This window comes from Palaemon carinicauda, chromosome 22 (genome assembly GCF_036898095.1).
Source record: "Palaemon carinicauda isolate YSFRI2023 chromosome 22, ASM3689809v2, whole genome shotgun sequence".
In the NCBI taxonomy this organism is placed as follows: domain Eukaryota; kingdom Metazoa; phylum Arthropoda; class Malacostraca; order Decapoda; family Palaemonidae; genus Palaemon; species Palaemon carinicauda.
The window spans coordinates 2,674,668-2,692,601 of record NC_090746.1 but is presented as its reverse complement, the minus strand read 5'-3'; the positions used below and the strand labels follow the sequence as shown (position 1 = coordinate 2,692,601).

The following is a 17,934-nucleotide window of genomic DNA, read 5'->3' as shown; positions in this document are numbered from 1 at the left end:
GGCAAAATCCTACCTCAACAAAGTGGCTTACGTGAGGTTCTCTAGAAGATAAGATATAAATTAACGTACTTCATATTCTTTCACCTCTCAGGAACAACCAAATTGAGATCATTGTACTTACATATAGGTTTTCATATATTGATTTATATGGAATACTGAATAACGAAAAAATATGTCATAGAATTTTTTCATAGTATGTAAATCTTAATTTGGACAAAAAAAAAATTATATACCGATAGTGCGTTTACTTATCTTCCAACTTACTTTATGTGGAGGGATAAAGCCACAATTTCTAATAAATACCCTTAAACCACCAGAGTTTATATATATTACAACATGAAAATACATTTACGATTCCAGGATACTAAATAATGGCAAACTTCCTGTATATAGGAATGGATTCGCAGCTTATTTGACAATTAAATTGAGATTCAATCACAGTTTCACTTTCCTATCTACATAGAAGTGTCGACACAAGTCATATTATTATTATTATTATTATTAAAAATTATTATTATTATTGTTAAGCTAAAACCCTAATTGGAAAAGCAGGATGCTAAAAGCCCATGGGCTCCAACGGGGAAAATAGCCCAGTGAGGAAAGGAAAAAGTTAAAATAAAATATTTTAAGAACAATAACATCAAAATAAATATTTCCTATATTATTATTATTATTATTATTATTATTATTATCATTATTATTACAAGCTATGCTATAACCCTAGTTGGAAAAGCAGGATACTATAAGCATAGGGGCTCCATGAGGGAAAATAGCCCAGCGAGGAAAGGAAACAGGGGAAAATAAAGTATTTTAAGAACAGTAACATTATAATAAATATCTCCTATATAAACTAAAAACTTCAACAAAATAAGAGGAAGAGAAATGGAATAGAATAGTGCGCTCGAGTGTGCTCTCAAGCAAAAGAGAACTCTAACCCAAGACAGTGAAAGACAGAGGCTATGGCACTAGCCAAGACTAGAGAATAATGGTTTGATTTTGGAGTGTCCATCTCCTAGAAAAACTGCTTACCACAGATAAAGTGTCTCTCCTACACTTAACAAGAGAAAAGTAGTCACTGAACAATTACACTGCAGTGGTTAACTCCTTCGATGAAGAATTGTCGATATAAGTCATAGCTTGGAGTAATAAGCCAACGTCCTTTAAAGGATACGAAGGATCTTATCAGTGTCGCGTGCAAGTAATTAGAGGTCACGAAAGGACACTGCGATTGTGGAAGTGACTTCAGCTGCACCAACTCCAGATTTCACTATCTGATGGAAAGGGCGGATCCTCCTTTCCTCGAGGGAACAGAATAATCCATACTATATTAGAGAGCTTTCGAGTGTGAACTCAATATTTATAACCATGAATTTTGCGCTTCATAGCTCATACTCAAAGTTCGAAGTTTCTCTATCTCATTCCGTTGTCATTTTATGAAATTTTTACCGATGAAATTCGTGGATTTAATTTCTTGATGAAGATGACATTTTTAGAGGCTTCCTTTTAACTAAGGAGACGGATACGATGACTGATTTAGGCAGAAAATCGACGTCATTTTTAAGAATAAATTGCATAGCCTGATTGGTAACGTTTCTGCCTGGTGTTTGCCAGTCGGGGGTTCGAATCCCGCTCAGACTCGTTAGTACCATTAGTGTCTGCAACCTTACCATCCTTGTGAGCTAAGGTTGGGGGGTTTGAGGGAGCATATAGGTCTATCTGCTGAGTCATCAGCAGCCACTGCCTGGCCCTCCCTGGTCCTAGCTTGGGTGGAGAGGAGGCTTGGGCGCTGATCATATAATATATGGTCAGTCTCTAGGGCAATTTCCTGATTGCTAGGGCAATGTCACTGTCCCTTGCCTCTGCCATTTATGAGTGACCTTTAACTGTATGTATCCATCCGTCAATATTTCGGTGCAATGGAAAGAAAAATGAAAATTATACGATTTATAACGGGAGAAAGATCGCTTAATTGATAACCACAGATAAGTTTCTTATTCTTCACGCATTAAAGAGTTGTAGATGTTAGTAAACGTTAAGGCTTCGTAGGTGAAAGCTTATGGAAAGGTATAAAAATATCGACAATAATTCTTTTACGAGAATATAAACTAATAAACTGATTTTTCTTCAACTAATTGAAATTAATGTATTTATAAATTAAGAACAAAATGAAGGATCCATGTTCATATATATATATATATATATATACATATATATATATATATATATACTATATATACATATATATACATATACATATACATATACATATATATATATATATATATACAGTATATATATATATGCAACGAAAATTCATTGAACTGCACATAAAGATATTTAGAAAATTCTAATTTTATTTCTATTCTCATAGCAAGAAAATAATGAGCAGAAAGTTTAAAAAGTTTAAAGGACGCTCATGCATGGCAGATGTAAGGAACAGTAACACGGTCCTAGCAAGCAGAACAAGGCCCTAGAGACTGATCATATATACATATGATTAACCCTCAAGCCACCACTCCACCCAAGCTAGGAATAGGAAGGGCCAGGCAATGGCTGCTGATGACTCAGCAGATAGACCTATAGGCTCCCCTAAACACCCTATCCTTAGCTCACAAGGATGATGAAGTTGCAGTGACTATAAAAGAACTAAAGAGTTTGCGAGGAATTCTAACCCCAGTCAGGCGATCACCAGCCAGGGACGTTACCACAAAGGCTTTAGAATTTTCGATGTAACCACAAGCAATAGTCTTGGGCACTTCAATAGGAACCAACCATCAAGATACAATTCACGAGAAGGATCTCAAAGAAAATAATTTAAAACTTTCAGATTAAAAAAAATCTATAAGGATTAGAAATGAAACTATAAGAAAGATTACTAGATTGCCTTATACGGATGAGGTCATGATGAGGGGTAGATGGAGATGGTTTAGGCATGCTCTTCACACTCCCAAAGAGAGATTAGTTCACCAAACTCTTATCTGGGCTCCACAAGGCACTAGAGGAGTTCGAAGACCCAGGCCTACATGACTGAGCACTATGGAGCGTGAAGTAGATGATGATGAATGGAGTAGTATTGAATTAAAAGCTCAAGATAGAGACGGCAGGCGAAATTAAACCCAGGCCCTTTTGCGTCAATAGGCGTAGGAGGAGGAGATGATGATGATAATAAACAGAGTTAGGCGAATCAGCCGCCAAGGAAACGGTAATGATTTTCCCAACATTGCGGTAAGAAATTCCATTACGTTAATTTCACGGAATAAGATTATGGTAAATGAAGGTTGCGATACCAATCCAATCTAGTCTTACACCTTGAAATGCGGAACATTTTGAAGAAAAAGTCGTACGTGTTCCGTTTAAGAAAACTTATCGCAAATGAATTTGGAAGAGCCTTTGTGGTTGTTCTGTGCCACAGTGGTGTAGGAGTCCATGCTTATAAGTTGCCTGCTCTCTCTCTCTCTCTCTCTCTCTCTCTCTCTCTCTCTCTCTCTCTCTCTCTCTCTCTCTCTCTCTCTCTAAAATTCTGCATCTTTTCAATAAACACTTTCGACTATTCAATTCTGTCTTCATTAATTAGCTATTTTTTTTTGTTAATCCTAGACAGAAAAAAATTTCAAGTGTGAGCTCTAAATAATACTGGAAAATTTAAATTGTGAAAAGTATAAATCCGGATCCGCATCTCCAAAAGCTCATGGTGTCCGTCCAAGGCCTAAGATCTATCTGTGGTGGAGATTTCGTCAAAATCCGTCAATTTGTTTTGACGTTATCTTTAAACTTGTGAAAAATGCAAATCTGGAGCTAGAATCTGGATCCGGATCATCTCCAAAATTTAATGGGTCATTTATGACCTAAGTTCTATCTGTAGTAAAATTTCTTCAAAATCCGACGAGTAGTTTTGACGGAATCCTGTCCTCAGACACAAAGGCAAATAAATAGATAAAAAATAAACCGACTCCATTCTATAACCTTGGCGGAGGTAATAATGTTTAAGCTACTTACCCTTCTTAATAAGCAAACAGCTACAGTATATGAAATTCACTCCCCCTTATAAAACAAAGTAATTCGCCAACATTTGGTAAAATTCACCAGCACATGTCTCACCAATATCGCCTCTGATAACAAATCAAAGGCGTTCGAGTCGGCATGAAACAGAAAAATGGACAGAGAAGTTAATCTTCCTTTGTAACCCCAAGGTCAGGCATAACAGGAGAGATGAGCGTTGGGTTTGTGACCCTACCATGTAAAGAGACCCAGTGGTAATCAGACCTGCAACAAACATTAGTAGACTGGGACAAGTGGGTATGGGTGCAATATTATTATTTTTCCCCGCAGAAGAGAAGTACGGGCAAGAGTAAGAGCAGATAGATGAGTTTGGAATAAACCCATTTACTATGACTGAAAATCTCAGAGGAGAAGGCTCAAGGATAGGTAGGATAGAGGTGAAGAAGATAGTTATACAGCTGGAAGAAATACCGTAAGTCAGGAAGGAAGTACTTATTAGTAAAGTTAGAATAAAAATGCAAAAATAAAACGAAATACACATTGCCTGACCATAGCTATCAAGTTGGGTACCAAACAAATTGTTTTATCACAACCGTCAGAGTATGGATGAGGGTTTCATTACCTATACATTTGGTACTGAAGGTAAAGTTTTCTTTTATTTCTCTTTAGCAGAAAAAGTATTTCGCTAAACTTGATAAACAATATTTAAGTGAAATGCCAGGCGAAGTTCAAGAAGTCTTCAACCAAACAGCGCGTTAAAAGAGATTCGAAATCAAACTTCCTGTTTGAATGGTACGAATTTTGAAAGGACAAGGGAAGCCATTGGGTAGCTCACGTTAGATATACCATAAAGGCTCAATAAGATGAAGGTACATAGCTACGGGCTGCAAGATTGCAAGAGCCCATGTCTGGCCAAAAGGGCCAGGCAATCTTTAAAAAAAAAAAAAAAAAAAAGAGGTACAGTGATCCTAGAGAAGGTACATTGCATGAGACAGAGCTGTCACACTCCCGTGAGTGGAATTAATACAGCTAATGACGAGGCCCCACCTTCAGCTTGGATAATCTAAACGTTTTATGATGACAGGTAAAGTACTTTGATGATACCTTAACAATAAGAAATGCATTTAAGTTCCACAGTCTATATTGTGAGAGGTTCTAAAGTTATGAGATGGAATTATAACAATTATGATAATCATCTTAAAATGGTACCTATTAAAGGTTTAAAGGCCACTCATGAATGGCAGAGGCAAGGGACAGTGACATTGCCCTGGCAAGCAGTACAATGCCCTAGAGACTGACCATATATACATATGATCAACGCCCAATCCCCCTCTCCACCCAAACCAGGACCAAGGAGGGCAAGCAATGGCTGCTGATGACTCAGCAGATAGACCTACAGGCTCCCCACATCCCCCATCCTTAGCTCACAAGGATGGTGAGGTTGCAGCAACCAAAGTAACTAACAAGTTTGAGCGGGACTCGAACCCCAGTCTGGTGTTCACCAGTCAGGGACGTTACCACACCGGTCACCAGAATCCTATTGTGTCAGAACAAGTCTCAACGAGAAGATCCATTTACCTTTATAACCAATCCTATTCACAAAAGACAAATTTAAATTGTTTAATAGTAATTCAGATTTAGAAATAATCTCATTTATTTCGAATAAGGTAACCACTAGCCTTCTGGTTAGGACAGTAGTAACGTGTTCGCCTAGCATTCGCATGACAGCAGATCGATCCGTTTAAGCTGGTTACAAGGGAGGCCACTGCTGTGGTTGGGCTCCACAGTGGGGGGTGGACTTGCCCGCTGACGGTCTGGTGAGTATCTATTCTGATTAAAGCGGCACTGAAACCTGACACATTTACCTTTAATTTTGTCAAAAGTATCAAGTTATGAAATACCCAATCTCTTATATAAACTCTTTTGGGTTAGAAAAAAAGACAACGTATTTGAAACAATATGTTAAACAATATCACCCAATATCTTATAGAATAGCACATTCATTTTTTCTAATCTAATGAAAAGACAGATAAACAAGGTTGTCTGAGCGAATATTCTTTTATCTTTCTTTCTCTCTTTATGTGCACATCCTTTATCTCTAATTCTATCACCTTGTCATGATTTACGGTCGGATTTGACGACTTTACTGATAACATCTGAACAGCATGATTGGCTCTTATTATTATTATTATTATTATTATTATTATTATTATTATTATTATTATTACAACCCAAGATACAACCCTAGTTGGAAAAGTAAGATTTTATAAGCACAAGGGCCCCAATAGGGAAAAATAGTCCAGTGAGGAAAGGAAACACAGAAATAAATAAACAACAAAAGAAATAATGAACAATCAAAATTAAACAATTTACGAAAAGTAACATTAAAATATATCTTTCAAATATTAAGTACAAAAACGTAAAAAAAAATTAGAGAAAAAACAGAACAACGTGCCCGAGTGTACCCTCAAGCAAGAGAACTCTAACCCAAGACAGTGGAAGACCATGGTAGAGAGGTTATGGCACTACCCAAGACTAGAGAACAATAGTTTGATTTTGGAGTTTCCTTCTCCTAGAAGAGCTGCTTACCATAATTAAAGAGTCTCTTCTACCCTTACCAAGAGGAAAGTAGCCAGTGAACAGTTCCATTGCAATAGTTAACACCTTGAATGAAGAAGAATTGTTTGGTAATCTCAGCGTTGCCAGGTATATGAGGACAGAAGAGACTGTAGAAAGAATAGACCAGGCTATTCGGTGTATGTGTAAACAAAAGAAAATAGAGCCGTAACCAGAGATAGGGATCCGATGTAGTAGTGACTGGTCAGTCAAAGGACCCAATAACTCTCTAGCGGTAGTATCTCAACGGGTGAGATACTGAACACATGCAAGAGGGCAAGCACACTGTATCGCTCCACCCATGGTAAAGTTTAGTGACCCATTCAAGTCAGGGTTCGTGTGAGGTAGCTGCAGGGGATGATTAGCGTTTTGTCATGTACCTTTGGACATGGAGAAGCCAAGGATTCGTCAAGTGAAAGAAGGAGAATAGATTTAAAATGTGAAGAACAGAAATGTAAACAAAAGTCGAAGGATGTAAAGAAATAAGAGATGGCTGACAACAGTCATAGGTATGAATGTGGTATTGGATACAGTTATAAGAAAATTTTTATTATTCTGAACGTTTACATGAAAGTGCTAATGAGCGAGACAATACCAAAAACTGATGCAGAAAAACGCCATCAAGGAATGAGAAAATTGCAATGAAAAAGTTTGAGGAAGCAATCGACCACCGGGAATGTTATTGTCTTTCTTTTCATTATGGAAATCTAGTATTAGGAAGAACTGAGTCACGAAAACGGGATCATTTGCGCTGCGGCCACATCAGTAAATCAATATAGGAAAAAAAAAAGGACAAGCAAAGATGTGCTCTGCATTCTGATGATAAGAATGACTTTTTCTTAAAAGAATAAAAACAATAAAATTTTCGAGAAGATGACGTACATTGGAAACATATTGTTTTAACTCGTATTTTCTTTCTTGGAATATGCTGTGTAAAATGATACAGGTAGCATAATTAGTCCTGTTACTAACATTCACAGTGCTGACATTAATTTGTACCTTTAAAACCGGCTTCAAATAAACGATTCTTCCCACGGTTTTCTCGATGTTGTAACGGTAAGGTAACTTTTTGTTTTTTTTCTCCATTGCATATTCAACAGAATGTGACTTCAATATAAGATGAAATTCGAAAGTAGGTAAATACGGTATTACCTTAGGTTTGATTACTCAAACGCAAGCAATGACTTCCTTTTCTTATCACAGAAGTTAATATTTGCTTTTAATTGCCGTGACCTGATTAGTAAAGTCTCTGCCTGGTGTTTGCCAGTCGGGGGTTCGTGTCTCGCCCAGTCTCGTCAGTTTCTTTAGTGTCTGCAACCTTACCATCCTTGTTAGCTAAGGTTTGGGGGTTTGGTTGAGCCTATAGGTCTATCTGCTGAGTCATCAGCAGCCATTGCCTGGCCCTCCCTGGTCCTAGCTTGGGTGGAGAGGGGGCTTGGGTGCTGATCATATGTAATATGGTCAGTCTCTAGGGCATTGTCCTACTTGATAGGACAAATGTCACTGTCCCTTGCCTATGCCATTCATGGGCAACCTTCAAACCAAATGGTATTACAAACTTATTTTTCACTAAAGATGCTGAGAATTAAACTTTTCGGATGCAGTGATATTCAGACTAAAATTTTACCACGAAAAATGTAGCGTTGTAGGAATATTATTTTCCATTATAATTATATTTGATTACAACAAATCTTTATATTTCCAAAAACCTTCAGTAGCAAAAAATACAGTAATAATAATAATAATAATAATAATAATAATAATTACTATTATCATTACTAGCTAAGTTACAACCCAAGTTGGAAAAGCAAGGTGCTACAACCCCTAGGTCTTCAACAGGGAAAAAAAAAGCCCAGTGAGGAAAGGAAATAAACTATAGCCATTATGAAAACTAATGAATTAAAAATATAAAACATTACAAGACCAGTAACAATGTTAAAATAAATTTGTCATATACTATATATTATTTGAAGAGACTTGGGTAAACCTGTTCAACATTAAAAAGAAAAAAAAAAAAAAAAAAAAAACCAACATTTGTTGCAAGTTTGAACTTCTGTAGTATTCGTGTGTATTTCCACATAAGGTTGTGAGCAGGACTGAGATAAAAAGAGTGGAATGCAGATGGCATGCAGAGATTTAAAAACATAACAGTGCATGTGTTCATGATGGTGAAGATCCCGGTAGTAAAGATAGTGAAAAGGAGAGTTACTTGAACCAAACTACGAGGCAAAAACATCTTTATCTGGAAAACATGCTATGTCCAACCATGGCATATAAAAATTCGTTAAGGGATCACGATTATAACTGTTCCCTCAATCTTAGCGAGTACTCTTATCATAGGGCAATTTTCTGAGGTAGCCATTGGCCTCTCACAACAGCAATGAAATAAAAAGGCAATTGTTAAAAGTGTGCATGAAATATACATGTTTGTTCATTCCTTTCTCTCTCTCTCTCTCTCTCTCTCTCTCTCTCTCTCTCTCTCTCTCTCTCTCTCTCTCTCTCTCTCTCTCTCTCTCTGAAGAATACTTTTCTTCTTCTTACATCGTCACATCTTGTTGGTTGAATTAATTTTGAAACAGCACCAAGAAAGAATGAGTTAAAGTAAGTCAAAACTATTCACAGCAGACAATCGGAAGAATCTAGAGTATTTTAAGATTATTCAACGTGGTCTGACAAATATACACCTTAAATTAGAAAAACACACAGAGTGAAGACCTCCGCCATCACAGCTTATTTATCGAAACCAGCTTGCCTTCCCTAGAATCAATTTAGACCGTAGGTGTATTTGAAGTCTGTGTGGGAATCATGTACGAAGTTGGGGTTAAGGTTAGGATTATTCGGTCGACCTTTTGCTCGACCTTGACCTTTGACATAGGACTGTCAAAATTGAATCACTTCCACGTCTCAACATAACAATTAATCCCTGAAAGTTTCACTATATGAGTAAAATTGTAGACAGGAAGTTTTTCACAAACAAACAAACAAAGGGACAAACAGGGTCGAAAACATAACCTCCTTCCAACTGCGTTACCAGAAGTAATGACGGAAAATATTTTGGAAGTTTATTATTTAGGCAGAAAAAATTAATGACTTTCAACTGCTGGGTTCTGCCTCATGATTTGATGTCAACATTAACAGGGCAGGCGAGTGTTATATAGCCATATACTGGCGTATGTAATTTACGAAAACAATAAGAAATGTTTAGCTTCCCTACAACATGAACTATTTTGCATATATATTAAAAAAAAAAAATATATGACTGGTATATCTAAAACAAATACCTTAATCATAATAAATAGTCATAGTGGTTATTAAACCCAAACTATAGTAGGTAGTACGTTGGCCAGGCCACCGACCACCCGTTGAGATACTACCGCTAGAGAGTTATTGTGTCCTTTGACTGGCTCCTTTTTCCTTTGCCTACTCATACACCGAATAGTCTGGCATATTCTTTACAGATACTCCTCTGTCCTCATATACCTGACAACACTGAGATTACCAAACAATTCTTCTTCGCTCAAGGGGTTAAATACTGCACTGTAATTGTTCAGTGGCTACTTTTCTCTAGGCAAGGGTAGAAGAGACTCTTTAGCTATGGTAGGCAGTTCTTCTGGGAGAAAGAGACTCCAAAAGGAAACCATTGTTCTCTAGTCTTGGGTAGTGCCATAGCCTCTGAACTAGGGTCTTCCACAGTCTTGGGTTAAAGTTCTCTTGCTTGAGGGTACACTCAGGAACGCTATTCTATCTTATTTCTCATCCTCCTGTTTTTCTGAAGTTTTAATAGTTTATATACGAAAGATCTAATTTAATGTTGATACTGTTCTTAAAACATTTAATTCTGATTGTTCACTACTTCTCTTGTAGTTTAATTCCTTGTTTTCTTTCCTCGCTGGGCTATTTTACTCTGTTGGAGTCTTTGGGCTTATAGCATCATGCTTTTCCAACTAGGGTTGTAGCTTTACTTGTAATAATAATAATAATAATAATAATAATAATAATAATAATAACAATAATAGAATATGGAAAAATAAAATCAAAAGTACGTCCCCATGAAGAAAAAGAGACAGGAGACAAAGATAATCAATTAAGAAATACCCAAACGAAAAATAATGTACAGTACATCATAAAACAATAATAGCAATAAGACACAAAGGAATAGTAGTACTGGGTACTAGCAGGAATTAAAGAAAAAGCAATTTACTGTCGGATAAAAACTGAGAAAATCTACCAAAAAATATCGACTTGCAAAATCAATTTATTACAAAATCGATGGAAGTTGCGCCAAGGTATAACGATTTGCTCTCCTTTCGTGCTATTAGTAGCCATTTTTAGAGAAATAACGCTTTCGATAAAAAATTAAATACATGGAATCTTGAACATATAACTGATGCATGTTTCCTTAAAATAGCTTTCTTAAATTCATGTAAACGATATATTATTTCATCTATTACGCTGATATAACCTTACAGTGTCTACGTTTAAAGCAGAATGGCTTACCACAATCCCTTAGGTTCAACTAATTAATCGATTATTTAAATTCCAGCGAGAAGAACATTCATGAAACAAAGGAACGTTCGTAGACTAAAGTCTCGACTTTGAAGAACAAAACGCAAGATGCATAAATTGTTACACAATTGAGGAAATAATCAGCGGATGAAGATGTTTCCCGGATATGAAAATGTCTGCAGCGTATAGCCTTGAAACTCCTGACGCTGTGGATGACGTACGGCGTATATCTCTAGACGCAAATCATACGCATCACCAGTTCTCACGGAGTTAATCAAATCAGTGAAGGACATCTGCTGAGTCCCAAAACCATTTCATGGACAAATAATGCATCAACAAAATCAGTATCATCAACGGCGAAGTAAAGTTAAGAACGTTATGGTTTAATTGTAGCCTTGCGAGCAGTGATTGATGTGATTACGAGGAATGAATGTATAATGATAAAAAGATGATTTATTTTTAATAAAAGGATGACCTCGTAATGGGGTAATTATACTGTTTTAAACTGGCATGCTTTAAAATGCAAGGTTTGAAAACGGAACAAATAAAGATTATATGAAAACTAGTAGGCTATATTAAATTTACAAAGGTTACGTTTTAGTGAAGAAAAAAAAATTGAGGTTAAATAGTGCTTTATAAAATAATTCCATCATTGTCTTAAAAATCATTAATATATTTGCTTTCAGCAATTGTCACTAATTGTTAATTATAAGCATTTTTGTTAGTAAATATCATAAGCTAACTCATATATATATACATATATATATATATATATATATATATACATATATATATATATATATATATATATATATATATATATATATATATATATATATATATATATATATATATATATATACATACACGAGAATGACAGATAATAGATGAACATTAAAATAACTTGATGGGTCCCGGGATACAGCAAAAGAAGCAGGGGAATGAAGAGAAAACGACAGATTGACGAAGTAAGAAAATTAGCGAGTATAAACTGGCATAGAAAGACTATACACAGACGCGAGTGGAAGGATGTGTCTGAGGCCTTTATTCATACAATGTACATCTAATTTGTCAAATAAATACACAATAAAGTTTTTAGACTATACACCAACAAATCTTTATATGTTTTCTAAAGTCTTTTCCTCTAAAAAATGCTAAAGATAACAGAAATCTTTATAACGTGACTTGGTCTCCTAGAACTGAAAGTAAGAAGACGGAAAAGGTATGAAAAACCCTTATTCGTAATGGTACCGAAGGATTTGAACTTGTAAGGGTAATGTGTCCTTGAGAGAGAGAGAGAGAGAGAGAGAGAGAGAGAGAGAGAGAGGGGGGGGGGGGGCAATAAATTGCAGAGATCCCTCGGGCAACATGATGGTAAAGACCCAGTCGGTATCAACGTATTTCGTTGTTGTCACAACAATCTTCAACATACGTTTTTACCACAGGAATTGAACAATGATGTATGTGTATAAACACACACATACACACACATATACATACATATATATATATATATATATATATATATATATATATATATATATATATATATACATATATTACTTATCAGACACAAAACTGCACGTAACAGATATTAAAGTGTAAAATCCACAGGAAACGGGAAAGGAAAAGACCATGTACCAAGCGCTTTCGTGTATTATGTACACTTCTTCAGGGTGTGTGTGTGTGTGTATGTATGTGTGTATGTATGTGTGTATGTCATAAATATGTGCGCGTCCGCGTAAGCAGGCAAGCTAATACGACTATTGTAACACATCCATTTGCAAGAATGTCAAATGCAAACATAAAAAAAAAAAAAAGAAGACGCTAAAGAATCTTAATTGAGATACACCTAACGTGACCCCACGTTGGTTGTCATTTTCTCAACTGCTCAGTCAATGTCAAGGATGAATATGCAACCGAGCCTCTCTCTCTCTCTCTCTCTCTCTCTCTCTCTCTCTCTCTCTCTCTCTCTCTCTCTCTCTGTGTTTCCGTCTTTCCCACGGTGTGAGTCAACCCTTATCAGGCTGACTTATACATCCAATAAACACATTTTTCATTTACCTTTGAAAAAGTTATTAACTTTTTCACCTATATTGATATAGAATTTATTATGATTTGTCTGTTTGTCTTACCATATTCGCTACAAATACATAAATTTCCCGATCCTTTCTATACACGGGAACAACTATAGAATTATCCTAGCGAAGAACGTGTTCGCTTAGCTTTCGCATGGTAGGAGATCGATCCCAGCCGGGGACCGTGAATTTAAGCTGTTTACTGGGGAGGCCACTGCTGTGGTTTGGCACCACAGTGGGGGTTAGGCTTGCCAGGCTGACGTTCTGGTGAGTATCTATCAAGATAAAACTGGAACTGAAACCAGACACCTTTAATCTTTAAAATCTGACCCAAAATATGAACAAATCCATTATCAAGGAAGGTCACGTTCGTGAATTAATTCTAAATAAGCAGTTCACCGACAGGTTCACCCTTGACAAGATTCTTGGGCAGAATGTGTCGTACTATGCAAGAGGTATTTTTTTTTTAGATTTATTTCAGAAGTAGGTTTTCTGAAAGCTATATAAATATTATAATGATATCCTCACTTTTCTGGTTTTAATTGAATATTCTTTTATTTTTTATTTATAATAAAAGATACCGGCGTCAATGACTTGCGATGTCAGGATACCAGAAAACTCCAAAACAATGAAGCAATCATCAACATGAATTCGACTTAATCTAAAAAATACTCATAAAATTTCCTTTAACAATTATATATATAGGAGCACGATTCATCCTAACTCGTAGAGCATGAAATTAATCAAATTAATTTCTATTCCTGTGATATACACTTCCCATGGAAGAAATTTCCGTATCAAGAAAGTAACCATTATGCGAGATAATAAAGGACAAAAAAATACTAACTGTAATAAGCTGCAATTTTCCTGGGTTAATCATTAAACCAAGGAAATTTATTTAAAACAAGATAGGGAAAACCGGAAATACATAACGCAGGACAAATGATTGATCACGAAATACAAAAATCTAATGTTGCATTTCAGGAGATCCCTATCATTATGGTATTCGCTGGCTTTTCAGTTATCATCGTTGCCAATTGCAAGGGATAATAGACTCCTAACATTACTGCTATGTTAAGAAAACCTCCCTCCCTCCCTCTCTCTCTCTCTCTCTCTCTCTCTCTCTCTCTCTCTCTCTCTCTCTCTTATTCGGGACTGAGTATGGCATCAAAAAACGGTTTACTTCTCTCTCTCTCTCTCTCTCTCTCTCTCTCTCTCTCTCTCTCTCTCTCTCTCTCTCTCTCTCTCTCTCTCTCTCTCTCTCTCTCTCTCGGGATTGAGTATGGCATGAAATATGAGTTTAGTTCTCTCTCTCTCTCTTTCTCTCTCTGGATTGAGTATGGCATGAAATAACGATTCTTTTATAAACTAAGTAAGGAAAAGAACTGACCAAACCATGAAGGATTTTCGTACTGTTCATACAAGCAGAAGCAAATGCACAAAACCTTTGCTTCAAAGGTCCTGTTGGAGCTGTAGAGTTTAACTGGTGAAATAGTACATCTCAAGATCTGAATCTCTACGAAGAGATAACAAAACTATGTGAAACTCGGACGTAGATTGTAGAAATAAACAAATAATTCTATCAACGAGGTAAGGAATAATATAGTAGCATAATAGTGAATATAAAACTTACCGCCAGATTAATAAATATTCTCAAAACATGTACTTTCTATTTTTATTACTGAGTTTATGATCTATATAGTGAGCAATGATCATGATTTAACCAGGCGATAAACTATATGGTGAAACTAGTACTTAGCTTATGATTTACAACTAATACAACAACTTCGACAACGACGACTTTGACGACGACAACTTCGACAACGACAACTTTGATGACGACAACTTCGACTACGACGACTTTGACGACGACAACTTCGACTACGACGACTTTGACGACGACAACTTCGACTACGACGACTTTGACGACGACAACCTCGACAACGACGACTTTGACGACAACTTCGACAACGACGACTTTGACGACGACAACTTCGACAACGACGACTTTGACGACGACAACTTCGACTACGACGACTTTGACGACGACAACTTCGACAACGACGACTTTGACAACAACAACTTCGACAACGACGACTTTGAAGACGACAACTTCGACTACGACGACTTTGACGACAACAACTTCGACTTTGACGACAACAACTTCGACTACGACGACTTTGACGACGACAACTTCGACTACGACGACTTTGACGACGACAACTTCGACAACGACGACTTTGACGACGACAACTTCGACAACGACGACTTTGACGACGACAACTTCGACAACGACGACTTTGACGACGACAACTTCGACTACGACGACTTTGACGACGACAACTTCGACAACGACGACTTTGACAACAACAACTTCGACAACGACGACTTTGAAGACGACAACTTCGACTACGACGACTTTGACGACAACAACTTCGACAACAACGACTTTGACGAACAACAACTTCGACTACGACGACTTTGACGACGACAACCGACTTTGACGACGACAACTTCGACTACGACGACTTTGACGACGACAACTTCGACGACGACGACTTTGACGACGACAACTTCGACTACGACGACAACTTCGACAACGACGACTTTGACGACAACAACTTCAACATCGATGACTTTGACGACGACAACTTCGACTACGACAACGACTTTGACGACAACAACTTCGACAACGACGACTTAGACGACGACAACTTCGACAACGACCAACTTCGACAACGACGACTTAGACGACGACAACTTCGACTACGACGACTTTGACAACGACAACTTCGACTACGACGACTTTGACAACAACAACTCCGACAACGACGACTTAGACGATAACAACTTCGACAACGACGACTTTGTCGCCGACAACTTCGACTACGACGACTTTGACGACAACAACTTCGACAACGACGACTTAGACGACGACAGCTTCGACAACGACGACTTTGACGACGACAACTTCGACTACGACGACTTTGACGACAACTTCGACTACGATGAGTTTGACAACGACAACTTCGAAGACAATGACGACTTTGACAACGAAGACTTCGACAATGACAACGACTTCGATGACATTGACTTCGACAATGGTGACTTTGACAATGACAACTTTGACGACGACGACTTCGGCAATGAAGACTTTGAAGACAACGATTTCAACAGCGACGACAACTTCGACAACGACGACTTTGACTATGACAACTCCAACAACAATGACTTTGACAACGACAACTTTGACAACAATGACTACTTTGACATCGACGGCTTTGACTTTGACAACGACAATTTCGACAACACAACTTTGACAATGGCGATTTCGACAACACAACTTTGATGACAACGATTTCAACAACACAACTTTGACGACAACAATTTCGACAACACAACTTTGACAACGACGATTTTGACAACACAACTTTGATGACGACGATTTCGACAACACAACTTTGACGACGACGATTTCAACAACACAACTTTGTCGACAACAATTTCAACAACACAACTTTGACGACAACAATTTCGACAACACAACTTTGACGACAACAATTTCGACAACACAACTTTGACGACGACAATTTCGACAACACAACTTTGACAAAGAGGATTTCGACAACACAACTTTGACGACGACGATTTCGACAACACAACTTTGACGACGACGATTTCGACAACACAACTTTGACGACGACGATTTCGACAATACAACTTTGACGACGACAATTTCGACAACACAACTTTGACGACGACGATTTCGACAACACAACTTTGACGACGACGATTTCGACAACACAACTTTGACGACGACAATTTCGACAACACAACTTTGACGACGACGATTTCGACAACACAACTTTGACAACAACAATTTCGACAACACAACTTTGACGACGACGATTTCGACAACACTACTTTGACGACAATGATTTCGACAATACAACTTTGACGACGACAATTTCGATAACACAACTTTGACGACGACGATTTTGACAACAGAACTCTTCGACGACAATTTCGACAACAGAACTTTGACGACGACAATTTCGACAACACAACTTTGAAGACGACGATTTCGATTACACAACTTTGATGTCAATGACCTTAACGATGACAACTTTGACGATGATGACTTCGACAACGACAAGTTTGACGACGACAATTTTGACTATGAGGATATTGACAATGACGACTTCGACAATGATGACTTTGACAACGACGACTTCGACAACGACAACTTTGACGAATACGACTTCGACAATGATGACTTTGACAACGACAACTTCGACAACGACGAGTTTGACGACGACGATTTCGACAATGCTGACTTTGACGACGACGACGACGACTTTGACAATGATGACTTTGACGACGACAACTTCGACAACGACGATTTCGACGACGATGACGACTTTAACGACAACGATTTCGAAAACAATGACTTTAGCAACGGAACTCCTAACAACCTTTTAATTTGATAACCATCAAAAGCAAATACTGAAGACAAACTATTCAGAAATATCCACAGATTGCATCAAACAACACAAAAATTCAGGCAAAAGGAAAGTTAACTAGAGAGGCACTCTGTAGAGTGCAGACCTCCGCCGCTGCAGCTTATTTCTCGACCTTTTGCTCGACCTTGATCTTGGCCTTTGACCTTGACATGTATTGACTGGCGTAGATTTTCATACACTTAAATATGAACCAGGTTTGAAGTCTCTGTGAT

General features: G+C 37.4%; 1 protein-coding gene across 1 annotated transcript; it reads left to right on the top strand.

Annotated features, from left to right (window-relative positions):
• The first annotated feature begins 13,633 nt into the window (after nt 1-13,633).
• LOC137616748 (probable serine/threonine-protein kinase clkA) lies at nt 13,634-17,686 on the top strand. The gene is made up of 3 exons (XM_068346749.1): nt 13,634-13,654; nt 15,904-16,524; nt 17,357-17,686. Exons 1-3 carry the CDS (start codon nt 13,634-13,636, stop codon nt 17,684-17,686), a joined length of 972 nt encoding a protein of 323 aa, XP_068202850.1.
• Nucleotides 17,687-17,934: the final 248 nt, after the last annotated feature.